Genomic DNA, 15,578 nt, shown 5'->3' with positions numbered 1-15,578 from the left:
TCTATGTAAATGGAGGAAGCATTGCTCGTAAGGAGCGATAGACTACTATATGTGATCGCGTTTCGTTCCGTCCAAGTGTGTTGAGCTTACTTTGAACTTTCGTGTCTCGTGTTCTCATTTCAGGCGGAAGAGGCGGAACTTCAGCAAGCAGGCGACGGAGATCCTGAACGAGTACTTCTACTCGCACCTTAGCAACCCGTACCCGTCGGAGGAAGCCAAGGAGGAACTCGCAAGGAAGTGCGGCATCACTGTCTCTCAGGTACGTCTGCCCCCCGACTGCACTCGACGGCGTCAACCACTCAAGTGCTGTGGGTCTTACCGGGAAATCTGATGCCTCTGGGCATCAGATTTTCCAGTATGGACAACTTTTCCTTAGCCGTTTTCCTTCTGCGGTTTGCTTCAAAACGCTTTAGCAAAGTTCGCATATTCTGTGCGTAGTACATGCTGATTGTTATTGACATTCCAAGTGAGTACCTGGCGCGTCCGTTGTGGGTGTTTTGGAAATTCTCTATCAGTAGCTTGTACGCTATCGGGAACAGTTTAGGTTAATGTAAATCTCGCGTCCTCGCTTTGACGCTCTGAGCAACAGAGGCTCCTGTATATATACAGCATAATGATGTATGAATGCGCCTCAGTTGCGTTGGTAGTATTAAGAAGTGACAGCATGCATTGCGTTCTATAGGGAACATAACTGGCGACTCGCGTTGATGTGTGTCGCTGCTAATTAAAGTCGTTATGTGTTCCGCATCTTTTTTTGCATTGTTTCGTCGACCTTACTGCTTTAGGCATCCTCGGAAACACTGTGCTTCATAGTTTGTAGGAATCAGCTTCCTCGGCATTTCAAAGAGCAAAGCGAACCGCGCTCCGGAATGAGACGCACCATCCGAGGAGCGCCCGTGGGAGAACTAATTGCCGCCACTTCGGGGCTGCAGCGCCAGTCGCAATCGGAGCAAACAGAAAGGTGACAAGCGGGGTGTGACGCTGCCGGTCGGTCGGCGGCAGTTAGAATTCTATCCGGAGCCCGTCCCTCCGACTAAGTGTCCTCGTCTCTCGCGACCTTTATGCGCGGCACACAAAACGCGAGAGAGCTTAAACGGCGCGATATGGCGCGTCGCGAATGCGTGTTTTGCTCGTCGGAGCCGGCCAAGTGCGCCCATGGACTCGGTGTGGGCGCGCGCGAATGTGCGCGCACTCTCATCTCCCTGATTGGCAAGAGCGCGGGGTCGGAGGGTGAGAACCGACTCGGCGCAATCCTACGTCGCGGCGCCGCAGCAGAGGGCAGCGCGCCGAGCTTGCGTTGCGCCTTGGGGAGGACTTTTGGGAGCATCTCGTTTAAGGTAGTTAAGCGGGGCTAATTGAGGAAGCGGCGCGCGCTTCTCCGCTCTTTGCCTAATCGCTTCTGAAGCGGCGCCTGGATGTTTCTTCCCGCGACGGTCGTGGGCTCTTTTCACCCTCGGCCCCCTTCCTGCGTCTGTTCGGCGTGGGCTCGGCATGCGCCCTGCAGTATCATACGATGCGTGTAGGGCAGGGTGAGTGTTCGCTCGGGGAATGGAATGTTAGCGAGCAGGAACAACGGTCTACACTTTCGTACTACGGCGAAGTTTGGCCTACAGTATGAACGCAGAACAAGCCGCGACGAACTAATACACGGTGCGTGGCGTTGCGCGTACCAGTGTAATTCGACCCTTCGTCTGCCGGGTTATAACGGATAATGTGGCGGCGTACCGCAGCGTGGCCATCTAATCCCTTGTTCTACCACGAATGGTCAATGTTTTTTTGCGACCAAATGAATGAGTGCGCCGAGAACAAAAATGCCTGGCGTTCGTCTCGGTATACCGCGCCGAGAGCCCGCCGTTATGCTTCCTCGCTATGCCACCGAAGGCCGCCTTTCTGAGGGGCCCTCATCTCCGCTCTGCCATAGATGGCCGTGGCGGCGACTTCTTAATCCCCGTCGAATTGCCGATAAACCAGTTATCTTGTCGCCGCCTGACATATTTTACGCCACCGAGTCCGAGATGAGGCGATGCCTTGCTTGCGGAGACCGTGGAGAGGTGCGGCGGGGGCTGCTGGAGATTATGAATAAGTTCTTATGCAAAAATGTCCTCCCTCGTCTCCTCCACTGCACTATTCGCGCTCCTAAAATATGGAAATGCGGCGAGTCGCCTTCTCCCCCTCCTCCGATTAAAGGGGATGGAAATAACGGAAGCAGGGGGGCGGCGGGGGCTAGCGCTGGCTTCTGGCGGTGCTCGCTTCTTTAGCTTCTTCCCCCGTTCATTCTCGTGTTCACGCTGCGTTGCCTTCGCCCGCACGCCGCATCGCGTCATGCTCGTCGGGACGCGCGGATGAAATCAGCATAAGGACGCCGTGCGCACATATTTTACGCGAGGCTGCCTGCGGGGAAACGAGCGGAGTGTCGTCGGCTGGCGGTGTTCTCGACGACAGCTGTATCTGCATGCTCCCCTGTCTCTGCTCCGCGGAGGGGGTGTGGGGCCTCCTGCTTTTCACTGTTCATTCGCACTGGAGGTTGGCATCCCGTCACAAAGAAGCCTGCGACACCGGCGGTAGCACTGCCACAAACAGTAGCGGGTAATCGTTTTGCTCAGACATCCCGAAGCAGTGTGACTATAAGGCTCATTACGATTTATGCGGCTTGGTTCCACACACCCCCCGTTTTTTCTTTCTTTCTTGCTCGACATCCCGATATCCCAACTTTCGGGTTCCCACCTCCCGTAATCAGCCACTCTTCACTGCGTGGCTTATGAGCTGGAGCTTGTGTATCTTGCGCGAACTGAACATTTCTTGCCTCCTACAAGTGCTTTCGCCAAACCCATTCAGAACTGATACTGACGAAATTGCGCATGTCAAGGAGGAATAATTAGGCGCACGTGTGTCGATAAGGCATATGATAAAAAGAATCTGTGGGACTTTTACACTTATGTCACACATGTGGCGCTTACACAAGATGGTGCCGGGAGAATGCGTAATCAACGTTAGAGTTCTGTGTCATTCCTTGCGGAAGTTTCTTGGCCGAGCTGCGGTTTTGAGCCGATCCACGTTTGTATATACGTGGTCGTTGTGGCCAGTTTGGTATCAGTGCAAAGCGTTTCACATATCTAACAATTTTACTCTTTGTACAGGTAGCCGTGTGATCACTTTTGTTTGTAGCCCAATCACTGTTCGGTGGCACTTGTTCCAGTGGCACTCTGTTAGCTGTAGCCTCGCGTTTCCCGCGATTTTTGTTTTGTTTTGGCGCGTGTATGACATCTGGTGTCACCAGCATGTGCACCGTACTCGAATAAGGCGCTGCGAAGAGGGCGTGAGGCGCGCAATTCCGTAGCCTCCAATAGGACAGACCACAAATGCACAAGAGTTGGACTCTTAAGGGACCTAAGACCTTTTACTGTGATTAGTGAGTGTGTTACAAATCAAAATAGAATTCATTTACAGTGCCCTCGAGATTTTAACCTTCGTTTCTCCTTGTCCTTCTCCCCCCCCCCCCTCCCTCTCCTGATTGTCATATCCGTGCAGGTGTCGAATTGGTTCGGCAACAAGCGGATACGATACAAGAAGAACATAGGGAAAGCGCAAGAAGAGGCCAATCTCTACGCAGCAAAAAAGGGTAAGTGCACGCTTGACCATGCCGTAGTGGCGCATGCGGACGACGCTGCCCCTTCGATGTCTTCATCGACGCATTCCACAGCGATTGCAATGACCCGGCCGATGTGGTACCGACGGAAAAAAAAAGGGGGTGCCGTAAGCGTTCTCTGCTTGCCACTTGTAGTGTGCTACGGAAGTCTACTGTGAGTTGACCTACCCAATGACCTGCGTCCCATGTTTACCTTTTATCTTTTCTTCTCTATAAACGGTTTTAATATTGTGATTTCCACGGATAGCCGTTGTACGTTACGCATTTTGAAGAACTCTTTGTACTGAACCAATTAAATACGCAGCCAAGGCAGTGTAGCGTCGAGGAAAAAGTGCAGCTATATATTAACTGCAGGTGATGCAACAGGGATATACTGGCGGTCTGTTCTCGCATCACGAAAGTGTAAGTGTTGTGGCGGTCCTTGAATGGCTAATTTGGTGCCTCACGCCGAGACCACAATAAATGTTTCATTGGGCACGCGTGGTTCATTACATCCTTTCGCTCGCAGCTGTACGTGTACCATTAACATCTAACCTTTACTACAACGAGAGGCCCAATGTCCATAAGCAGTTGTAACTAGTATTACGTTTGGCTACCACCTTTTTGAATGAAAAAGGTCGGTTAGACGCTGCTTAGTACCGCCGTTGCCTGTGCTAGAAGCTACACCATGAGATGTACGTGAGAGCCTCGGCCCGTATCTATAATTGCAGTGCGAGTTGCGGCATCGGAGAATACAAACTACAGCATATTCGCGCACCAGCTTCCTGTAACGCTCAGTTACGCGTGTTATGACCGTGACTTAAAAAACAAGACTGGTGTGCCGAGCATTCACTCTTTTAAAGACCTGGAACGTGCCTCGACTCGTTTCCTTCGGCATAGCTTAGCGCGATGTGGCATTACCGAGTTGCTCTTCGCCAAGTCTCGCTCATGCCGATTCGAGTAGTGTCGGGCGCAGATAGGCACCACGAAGTACCGAGCAAGAAAAGGGGGGACCGCGATGAGCGTTTACCGCGCGCGCCTCCTCGTACGACGCGAAGGTCGGTGCTTTTCGCCGCTTTTCCGTGCACGACGCAGACGCTCGGGATGCGTTCGCTCGTCCCTATTTCCCTATTCGCGCCTCGCGGGCGTCCTTATCGGCTGGCCGCTGGCACCGGCTCGACGGCGGCGCCGTATTTGCCGATGCTCCCGAGACTTTAGCCGAGCAATTTTCGCCACTTCCCGTCCCAGTATAGCTGCCAGGTAGCAGCGGCAGCAGTCCTTTTCTTTATGCTTGCATCGGGCGTCGTCTCTGCGCTGCTGCTGCTGCTTCGACTCCCCCGTTTCTCCGTGCTCGTGAAAAACAAGCAGGGCGCGCAGCCCGCTGTAAAAGAGTGCGTGCTCGCGAAACCTTTCAGTTTCTCTCCCCTCCCTCCGTCTCTGCGAGCAGCATCCATTGCTGCCAGGATCATTGGTCCGAGGCAATTTTTTTTTTCTCATCTATTTTCATCGTTCGTGTTTTGCGTTCTGCCGTAGGGAGTGTTTGAAGAAAACGCCAGGAGTGGCGCGTAAAAAGGAGGAAGCCGTGAGGAAGGGGTGGAGGGCGCCGGTGCTTTGAGCCGCGCCGTAATGTATGCATGTGTTTGGAGGCTCATCGAACGCTCGCTCGTGCTCGACGGCACATCGGCACCACGCCGATGCCTGCCCAGCCACCCGCCGAATGCGTGCCGGGAGGCTGAGGGTAAAGCAGGCAGAAAAAAAAAGAAAGTTTCGGTAGGGGGGGGGGGGGGGGGGGGGAAGCAATAGGCGCCTTTTCGATGCGGTGAAAACGCGCGCGCGCGTGCTCGTTTTCGGGCCGACGGCGCGGCTTTTGTTTTGCCGATAAGGAGCAGGCGCCGCTTTTCACCGCGTTCGTGTGCTTGCTTGTTTTGCGGCGGGCTCCTTTTGTTTGCCTCCGACCGCGTTCTTCCTCCCTGCACCCCCTTCCCCTTCAACGGCTGTTCCTTTTGTTTTTGCCGTTCCAGCTTCTCCCGTCTGCATGCACAAGGGAGCAGTGGTGCGCCTCTTTTGTTTTCCTCCATGAATGCCCCTTATTAGGCCTCTCTGAAGTTTTCTTTTTCTTTTCTTCCTAGTTTTACGCGCTCGCTCACAGAGCCGTGCGCATCCTATCGGCTATGCGAGTCGAACATGTGCTTTTCTCGTGCATTTGCCTTCCCCAGGCTGTGGCGTTTTGCTTTTTCTGCCCCCCCCCCCCCCCCCCCCCCCCCCCGACGCGGCGTTGCTCGTGCTCGGCGAAGCGCTGATTTGGGTGCTGCGTAATTCGCGCGGTCCTGCGTATAGGTGCGTGGTATAGGCATCAAAAGCGAAGAAGCGGCTCGTGTTTGCTATAGGGACGGATCTGAAGGCGCGGGAAAGAAAAACAACAAAACAAATCCAGAAAGCAGAATCTAAGGAAGCCGCCTCTCAGGCGAGGAAGCCGAAGTAGGAGGGGGGTGCCACGTTACGCGCTGTGCGGTGTGCACACCGAGCGAAGCGTGCGCCGAGCTGCGCGGCCATTCCCTTCCTCTCGGCGTTGTTTCGCGGCGCCACGTTCTCGTTATCGGTCCGCTTGCAAATGCTTGTCGACGTGGTTCACGCGCCCCTGCTCCGAGACGCGGACCCGTAGCGAGCCGCAGTCGTTTCTCCGCTATCTGGGTCTGCCAAAGCTGTTGTACGCGCGCCGCTCCCGTCTGGAACGAGAGTGTGTCCCCCCCCTTTCCTTCCCGCCTTCTGTCTCCATTCCTTCCCTCTTGTAGCGCAAAACAAGATTAGTAAGAGTGCGCCGAGAAATTTTTCAGGCTCGCGAAGAGCTTGCGTCGCTATCATTTTTTTTTTTCCTTCCATTTTTTTACGGGCCTTGTACTCCAGTTTGCGGTGGGTTCGTGGTCCTGGAAGATATTTGGTTTTTGTACGACTCGGGCAGTAGCTAGATGTCGCTGCATGACAGCGGAAGCTGAATTGTAGTGTTCCCACGTAGGGCACCTCTTTGTTATCGTTCCTTTTTTTTTTCCCCCCCCCCGCTGTTTCTTTGTTGCGAATAGAGCTTACCGGGAATCTCGCCGTTCTCTGACTATTCAGTAAGCGCCACCAAGGTTCACTATCGTTGTGCGTGAAGCATGGTTTATAAGTGCTTTTCTAACGCTAGTGCAGATAATTTATTCAAGCCTTGTCTGCTTTCGAAGCCTCTGCCTGATGACTTATGTCTCCGCGTACTACAGCTGCTTCGTCGTTCTTGATCCCGGTAATTATTGGACAGTACAAAAGAAAACAATTACTGCCTGTGAGGTTGTATTGCGGAATAGCTGCCGTACTTACTCGCAGGTTATGCATGTTTATCATATAGTTGTTGATAGCAACTCTCTGTTTTTCGCACATCTTGCAAACAAGTTCACAGGTCCAGTCGCGCCACATCGCAGGTAGCTTTTCTGCAGCTTCGGCGCATATGGCCCCGCGTTCGATTTAGAACGAATCACTGGCATCGCTATTCGGCCCTCAGCTCCTCGCCACCAACCTAGAAATTGGGCGTCGATATTGTTCGCAGGGAGGGCCTGAATACTGTCTAGCGCTTTCCGAAATGGTCGCCTACTGGTGGTCCTTGTGCGAGCAGTGAACAACGGAACTCTCGTAAAACTTTGACTGTGAGGGGCAGATGCAGCGTTCGCACTCAGCGATGATGCGCCCGCACACGCAAACCTTTGCGCCGACAGCGTTGTCTCTCTCGTTCACGGTGCCAGTGTGTCGCGCTCGAAATTCCGGGGCGTCAGTGTTGTTCGGCGTAAATGTAGCAGTGTGTGCTGCGCGAATCAGCCGTTGTGCAGCGCTCCTGACTCTGATCCCCTTGCTCTTTTCAGCATTCCCGAAAAAGAAAACAGACAGACATAGTAAGTGGAACAGCGCATGGTGACACGCGTATGGAAGTGCAGCGCCCTTCCCTCTTCTTTTCCTTCTCTCTTCAGAAGGCGATCTTTTATCCGTCCTTCAGGCAGCCCTTGGTTTGTTATCCCATGCTCAGAACGATATAGTAGCACGCTGCGTATATTCGGAGACTGCCTAGAAGCTAGTCGTTCGGCCTGAGGTGATCGGAATGCTTAAACGTTTAACGTCCAACGAGTTTTTCGTCCTTAGTGACTAAGTTGTATGGGCAACGGTGGGGAAAACCAGCACCAGGGTGATAGGAGACGCAACTCGCTAAGGATTTCAGTTAGCTCGAAAGCAATGCAATTGCGCTCGCAGAAATTCATTCTTTTTATTAATTTTTCTTTCCTACCGCTGTGATGTCATGCCATTTGTGGTACTCATGTTGCTGTCACCGCTCTTGGGCGCTGCGCGTGAAATTTGTTCGGATTGCGTTTACTTTGATGCATTTGAGCGAAGGACGCGGTGTAATGACAACAGTGGCTGGCTGTCGACATCTGCTGTACTATCTATTACGTGCTGTTTAAGAGGGCCTACATATGTCGACGTGGAGTTTAGCGCACGTTTTCGGTGGTTCGCATGATGCGAGCTGTTCCAGAGCATAGTAGCGTGAGAGCCTCCGCGCGTAGCCGCCATTTGTGGACGGTTGTCCGACCGCCCCGTAATTGTAGGCTTCAGCGTGTCTCGTGCTATTCGTCCCATTTACGTTTCGTCGTGAACTCCCACGCGCAAGCACGAGACGGTGTGTGCCACGCACTTGTCGCTCCCATTGTGTTACGCCCATCGTCTTGATGCTTCAGCCCCTTGCCGGCCAGTCTGTCTGGGAAGTGTCGCCTGCGAAAACGCCGCCGGGACCCGCATGCGGCCTGGCGATAAACCCCCGCTCGACGACTGGAGTGGCTCGCACGTTTTGTGTGGCGTGTTTTTGTCGTCCGTTGCTTTGTCGAGGCCCAGGTTCTGACGTGATGAGACCGGACAGGTCTTCTTTGCTCGAATCTTCAGTGGTCCGTTCCCGCATTCATACCGTCCTCGGTGTGTGGCCGTCAGTTTAACCTTTTTTTTTTTTTATTCTTTATTGCGCGCGTTTCCGTGCAGCATATGCGTTCCACTCTCGTTCATAGTCTGCGCGTCCAGCTGTGTAGGAATTCCTTTTTCTCTCCCTCATCCTCCCTGCCGCCTGTAAGGCTGCAAAGAAGCACGCCGTCTGCGCAAGCAGGAGGACCCTGCTTCTCAGCAATGCAATTTCTCAGGCGAAAGACACGTGTCTCATCGAATTGCCGCCCCTACGCCCTTGTCGCCTACGGGCAAGTGCGTGCCCACTCGTTTTCGTTGCCAAGTTGTCGTTTTTTTTTTTTTTTTTTTTTTTCGCACTAGGTAGGAAGGAGCACATAAGCGTTTGGCGACTAAAGTGACGGAGGGTAGAATTTTTTTTTCTTGTTATTAATATTGTGCGTTCTTGAAGCTCCGAAAAGAAAGTAAGGATATGGTCGAAATTTTGTCTTCACCTTAGGTCTACCTTGAATGGCAGCGCGAGCTTGCTGCGCATTCTTCGTTTGTATGCTAGAGCGCTCTGCTGGGGCCTTTCTCCTTGTATTTGCGGCTACGTGCGCCTGTTCCAAGTGGACCAAAGTCGCTCGGCTGTACAATAGTGTGCCTGGCTGAGAAGACTGTCGGGGTGCGAGAAATGGCGCGGTTTTCTTTTTCTGAGACTCTCACAGTGTGCGTATTTTCGGAGGGCGCAAAAAACAACAACAAAGAAAAAGTGCTCCGCTGTTGCCACCAAGAGGAGGACGTCTTTGTGAACCAATTTACTTCTACGCCGTGTGTTAGATTTATGTGTACGGTTTTATACATATATAGATTTTGCAAATCTTCAAGTCAACTGCTGCTTTCATCCACGTAGTATTCGGGAAGCGCCTTCTTTGTCAGCCTTAAGTTGTCATTCCAGAAGTTTCTATCCTACGTGATCAGCCGCAACTTGACAGGCATGCGCCCTTCCTCCCGATAGCCACAGTGCGCAGTACTACTTTAGCAATTCTCGTTTCTTTCTCTTTCGTTTTTTTTTTTTAAGTTGTCTTCCACTGTCTTATCTTCCTGGTCAGCACAGGCAGACTGTCAAACCTCTTTTAACGTGGATGTACGTAACGCTTAAAATATGTGTTACTGTTTCGATCCAATTGCTCGGCAGCCTTCTTCCTCTACGCGCTTTTCTCGTGAGCTTTTCATCAATGGAAAGATTGCACGTTTGTCGCTATCCTCGTCGCGAATTTCACTGGCAGTACGACTCCGCTCAAGCTCGCATTGCACTGACATCGGGGTGCCCCTTAATTGGCACCACTTGTGTACTAACTGTCATGGTCCGTTCGCGTCACCAAGCTATACTAAGCGTTGACCCGCGCCGAGCTCTGCGCCAATCTGTGCAGCTTGAATTAGGTGCGCCGAGGCGGCCCTATACCCTAATCTCGTGTATGCTCGGCATTTTGGCGGGTCATCACCCTTGTGCGTTCCGCGTTTTGTCCGGTCGCGAGACCACATTTACAGCGTCCCCCTTCCAGTTCGGTACGTGTGCCGAATTCCTGCGCAGTCGGCGCCTGCAAAACGTTAAGGGTGAGCTCCTAGCGCGGCATACTTCGCTTTAGGGAGGCCGCGCTGACGAGTGGTGGCAGCGGCGACCCCCCGTAGGGTCTCGTAGGATATTCTCTCTCTCTCTTTGCGTCGATCTCCGAGGCTGTTTTACTGACCACGGTGGGCTGTCTATGGCCGGTGCCTCGTGCCCGCTTCGGGTATGCTAATTAGCCCCGACGTTACGTCTATTAAAGCCGCAGCTTTCCCCGCCAGCCTTACCGCGGTGAGGTCAAGCGCGCCTGCACCGTGTGTCTGCGGTCGCTCGATATGCCTCCGGGTTGTTGCCGGAACGCCCGAGGAGAGGAGCAGAGTGCGCTGGTCGAAGTGCGGCTTCGAGTCGATTGCGCTCCATTTGGCCAGGCACTCCCTCCAGCCTATGTACTGTTGAGCCTGAATAAGGGTGCATCGTTGGGGGCACTCTGCGATCGATTATAGCTGCGTGTTTTGTTTGTTGTTTTATATCCCCCACCCTTTCCCTTAAAGCACTTTCGAGCTTCCTTTCCCTCTTGATATTGTACAGCCTCGGCGCACCCCTATTCGCTAGGTGCCCCTTGTTTCAGTCCTGTTGAAGTTTGCGTATTCACGGCGAACCGGGTCACTGTATCGTGCTCTCTCTTCGGGTATGAAGGTGAGCTGGAAACGGCCGGTGTGCCTCGGACGTTACTGCAATTCCCGAGATTTAGGAGATGCAAAGGGAACCACGCTTTTTGTAACTGACTATTAATGTTTGTTTACGTCAACGGGTTAGTCGTTTACATTTGTGAGCGGCGAGGTAGGTGGGATTCAGCTTTTGGTACCCCTCTGTCGTTAATCCAAGTGGTTACATTATTTTCGTAAGGTGCGGAGATTCAGTTATCGGGCACGGAAAGAGTGATTGGACGAGTATTAATAGAAAATGGAAGTGGCGTTCGTGTTAAATTCACCGTGCGTGATTCGCTGGGTTGGAATTTATAATTCCTCGTTCCGTAAAACCACTTCCTTGTTGACGATCGCGCTGCGTTCCTATCCGTTCGAGGAGCGTTTGGAAGCGTCCCCGAAATCGTTTTATTAGTCGTCTGCTCGTATTATAAACGTATGATAGCATAAAAGTAGTGCGATTTGCGGAGAACCGCTTGTTTGACTTTTTGTTGTTGTTGTTGTAGCTGTTGTTTTTCCAAGTCCTTACATTTCTCACTGTGCGCTCCCGGCAGTTATTACGACTCACGATGACAATTAGTGTTCCGCCCCCGGTCGTGGTCCCATTCTCCGTGCCGCGTTCCTCGCCAGGGACCGACGCAGAAAACTGCTTTCAGGGGCGAAGAAGAGTCGCCCTAGGCTAGCGAATATGGCGAACTAAGGGAGAGCTGCCAGTGGTGGCGGTGTTCGTCGTCGAGCGGAAAGAGCGCAGCTCGTCTCTGTCGGTAACTGGCGCCGAAGGCGGCCGTAACCGCCCGGATTCGTTCCTCCTCCGTGGTCCCAGTAGCTGCCGCTCCACGGCACTTGGGGCGATCACCAGGAACCCTTTCACCTCCCCCTCTCATTCGTTTCTTCTGCTTTTGTTTCGATCCTCTCGCAGCGTTCTGTCTGTAGCAGAGAGCGAATCTGGAAAGAAGGGCCGCGCATCAGCCCAAATGAGTGCGCAGGGAGAGAGCAGGACCCTCGGGCTATCTGGATTAATACGTCAAACATTTTGACGTCGGAGGCCCGAAGGGAAGGGTCGGAAATTTGGGAATGGAAACTGTGCTGGGTAGAATAGAAAGAGGGGAGGGGGGGGGGGGGGGGTTGCCTTAGGGCCTGATTGGATCCGTTGTTAGGATTGCTTTAAGTATCGCCTTTTTTTTTCCTTCTTTTTTTAAATCGAAATGCGTGGAGGATCTCGTTCCTCGTCATTTCTTCGCTGGCCCCCAGTCAACAGATCTCGTTCGTCTCTTGTACGCTTCTTATTTGTTTCCGCTGCGCCAAAAAAATAATAATAAATGTCGTTACTGACTGACTTTACTTGTTGGTTATGTCCGCACTCTACGCACTGTATACGATCTCTGAGAATCAAGGGCGAGTCTTGCCGCTTGTGCGTATATTTAACGAACAGTGCGCTTGGCGCTTCAGTGCAACTGCGTTATCGTCAATGCGGTGAAGAGGCCCACGTTTTCTTATTTTTTCGGCCGTTTTTCCGAACGAAGGAAGCCAGCGCATCTTTAAAACACATGCGGCCACTTAACCCGTATGCGTTCGTACCTTTGCACTTGCTGACCATGGCGGCTGAGTTGTTTGTTTCGCACCTTGGTTTTCCTTGGGCGCGGTAGTAGATACGTTCACCTTGCAGCTTCATCCGGCGATTCTGCTCCGATTGTTTAGTGAATACGGCTGCCTGGACCCTGTGAGCGCTGTGCTGTCTTGTGCTTCCGATTCCAAGCTTTTCTCCGTATAAACATCCCGCAGCGCGCGTGTCCTCGGCCAAGCTTCTTTTCGCGTTCGGGCAAAGGAAGCCGCAGCGCTCCCGTATCAATCCCTTAAAGGGAATAGCAGAGGTGGAAGAGGGGAGGCGGCGGCGGCGGCACGATTTCTTCATTTCCATTCCATTTTGCGATGGGCCGGCGCGCGTTCAGCCAGCGCCCTTGGCAGCCGCCGCCCCCGCTGGAGGCTTGGCCGCGCTTTTCTGTGTGGAAATCGGGAGTTTCCCTGGCTGATATTGCTGATGTGAGCGGGCTTTGCGGGAAATTCGGGAAATGAGGGTGACTGGGGGGTGCTCTATTTGGATATGCGCGGCCTTCCATAGAATGTTTTGCGAGTGCTCAATGAAGGAAAAGTTTCAGCCGCTCCTCCTCCCTCCCTCTCTCCCATCCCCGGCGCCTCGCACTCCCCTCCACCCTTAGCGTTGACTTGTTTTGGCTTTACCGGAACGACCCGCCGGACTCCACGGGCTGTCTTGTATTTCGGCATCTTTTTTTTTCTTCTGCTTCTGTGTTCGTGGTTCGTACGGCGTCGGTCTTGCGACTTGCACGGTGTACAGTGCACTTAATGCTTCATCTGGTTAACCTCTCCGCCTTTGGCCTCTTGTTTTCCTCCTCCTCATGGCAGTTAATTTGGTCCCTCAATCCGGTTCGCGTTGTTTCTTTTGACTCTGTTCCGACATTTCGTCACTTTCTCTTACTGCTCAAAGCAGTAATGTCCTTGGGGACAAGGTTTGAGCGTCCGCAATGTCTCGGAGTAACGTCCAGTTGGCACTCGGAGGGCACATTTCAAACCGTCGTCATAGACAGGTGGAGCCATAAGGAAATGAAGATTTAGCATAGCGAGCGTATAAAAGTACTGAAGTCGAGGTTCACAACTTTTCAAGGTAGTAATCGTAATTGCTAAACAGGCTGATTCAACGCCTAGTGAAGCACGATCGTTTGTTTGTTGGCGCGGTTTTCAGCGCCGCAGTCATTCTCGGCGTTCCTCTCTCAAGGACAGCACTTCGCTGCCTAAGATATCGTCAGTCCGCGAAGTGTCGTCGTCACGCTGTCGTTCGCGTCGTGCCGTTACCTGCATTGCGCGGTAAAAGCGCTTGAGGATCTGTGTCTTCTTTTTCCCTTTCCTGCGCCGCCAGTCGTTCCTGTCTCGCTGTAGTACTCTGCTTTAAAGCCATCGCATGTCGTTGCTCGTGTCCGAACGCAGTCCAGTCACTCGCTTACCAGACGACGCTGATTTGAGTGCCCCCAGTTGCTCCCTCGTGTTGACGCTTGGCTCGGCTGTCCGCAGACGCGAGCTGTCGTTGAAGCTGCCCTCACTCAACCCCGTGCTCGACGTTGGCCCCCTCACCCCGCTTGTCGGCTCAGTGGTCCAGGAGACGCTGCAATCGCGCATCGACGGGTTTTTTTTTTTTTCTTTACGGCTTGAATCCCGTCCCGCCAAGTTCCGCGTCTAGATGAAATTTGCTTCGGAGTGTTTGTGCCTGTTCACTGGTTTGGTCGTATAGGCCTGCTTGTTCCCGCGTACCCCCTCTTCCCCTTCCCCCTTCACTCGGCTTCATTCGAAGGATGCTCCGAATCGTTTTCTGTGTCAAATGTTACACTGTCCGTTTATTTCATCAACGAGGAAGGGGCTCTGTCCCCCGTTGCCCGAAGCTTGGTTTCCTCCAAGACGCGGACTGTCCATTACGCAATAGCGCGCGCACTTACTATCTTGTAGATTCGTGTTTTTTTTTTTTTTTTTCCTCTCTCTTCTCCGACAACTTCCAGGCCGAAGACCAGTGGGTGAAGTGTGTGCTGGTCGCTCCACTATTCTACTTTCTCCGTATTTTTTAAAGTGCTGTCAGTTATTACCTCTTAGGCGAAACGAGCTATCCTTGGGCTTTTTTCTTTGCGATGCCCCCCCCCCCCCCTTTCCCCGATTTTTTCTTGCTTTCCCCCCCTTTCCGAGCACCTTCTTCGTGTGTCGTGCTTGTAGTAAACAAAAAATAAAATATGGTAAGGAGGGCGATGGTGGGTCGCACACCATCAAGACCTGCAGGTTCTCCTGTTTTTTTTTTTTTTTTTTTTCGCGGACGCGATGCCACCGCGGCGGGAAACGTGCGTATACACATGTGAGCGCGGCTAGGCTTGATCGCGATTGATGTCCCGTATAAATTTTTTTCGAGGAGGCGCCTGGCGACCCGACGTGCGGCGGCGGCCATTCCTTGTCCCTCTCCTTTTTCTTTTTCCTCGTTTTGTGCGCGCGCGCCACAGGGTCTGGGAGTAGGCGAGGGATAGGAGGGAGGTGGACTGCTAGGCGGCGACGCTCTCACGTCTCAGGGTTGCCGTGCTTGTTTTTTTTTTTCCCCTTTTTTTTTTTGCCTTCCCAGTCCCTTTGGCCCCGCTACCCCTTGTCCCCCACCTCTCCCCCCCTATTTCCAAGACGAGCCGTCCAATTTTGGCGAAAGCTTTTCACTGTCTCCGCCTCTCTGCGCGCCAGAGTTCGGGCCGCCCTGGCATCGCTTTACTAAGTTCGCGAGGATGAAAAAAAAAAAAGGAAAATTGAGAGCAATAAAAAAAACAACAACTTGAAAGCGATGGTGCCACGTAACAGCGTCGCTGTGTTGACGAAATGCTGTTTTTCCGTAGCGAGAAGAACGAAAAGTGCAATCCGCGGAACCTTCAAGTGGATGGTGCTGTATCTATTTCATCCGTGGGTGTATGAGTTAGCTTGGCTCCGACGTGTCGCTTTCCGTACTAATGAAAACCGAAAGGGGGGGGGGGGGGGAGAGAAAAACAATGCTGCGCATTTATTTTCGGCACTGACAGGCGACGCGTCGCGCGCTGTTGACAAATTGAACCGTCCTTCTGGCACTTCTCTGATATCGGACCTTGTGTCGGGATCGGCTTGCGCCGACGTCTGGGTTGCGTCGCCTTGTTTGCGCGTCGCCGCGAGCGTGGAGCGG

The 15,578-nt window shown here is 52.8% G+C and overlaps 1 protein-coding gene across 7 annotated transcripts in view; it reads left to right on the top strand.

Moving 5' to 3' along the window:
- The window catches only part of LOC119437134 (homeobox protein extradenticle), a 364,095-nt gene that overhangs the window by 264,253 nt on the left and 84,264 nt on the right, over window positions 1-15,578 (top strand). For 6 of the 7 annotated variants that reach the window (XR_007464862.1, XR_007464861.1, XM_049660309.1 and 3 more), the window contains 3 exons: window positions 124-259; window positions 3,529-3,619; window positions 7,513-7,542. Coding sequence is in view for 5 of the 7 variants with exons in the window: in XM_049660309.1 (XP_049516266.1) it covers window positions 124-259; window positions 3,529-3,619; window positions 7,513-7,542 (257 nt within the window). In the remaining 2 variants the exon portion in view is untranslated. The remainder of the gene's footprint in view (window positions 1-123; window positions 260-3,528; window positions 3,620-7,512; window positions 7,543-15,578) is intronic. The other variant, XM_049660311.1, reaches the window with a different exon arrangement.

The sequence above is a fragment of the Dermacentor silvarum genome, chromosome 1, assembly GCF_013339745.2.
Source record: "Dermacentor silvarum isolate Dsil-2018 chromosome 1, BIME_Dsil_1.4, whole genome shotgun sequence".
In the NCBI taxonomy this organism is placed as follows: Eukaryota; Metazoa; Arthropoda; class Arachnida; order Ixodida; family Ixodidae; genus Dermacentor; species Dermacentor silvarum.
Note: the sequence above shows the minus strand (reverse complement) of the source record. Positions and strands in the feature narration are given on the sequence as shown.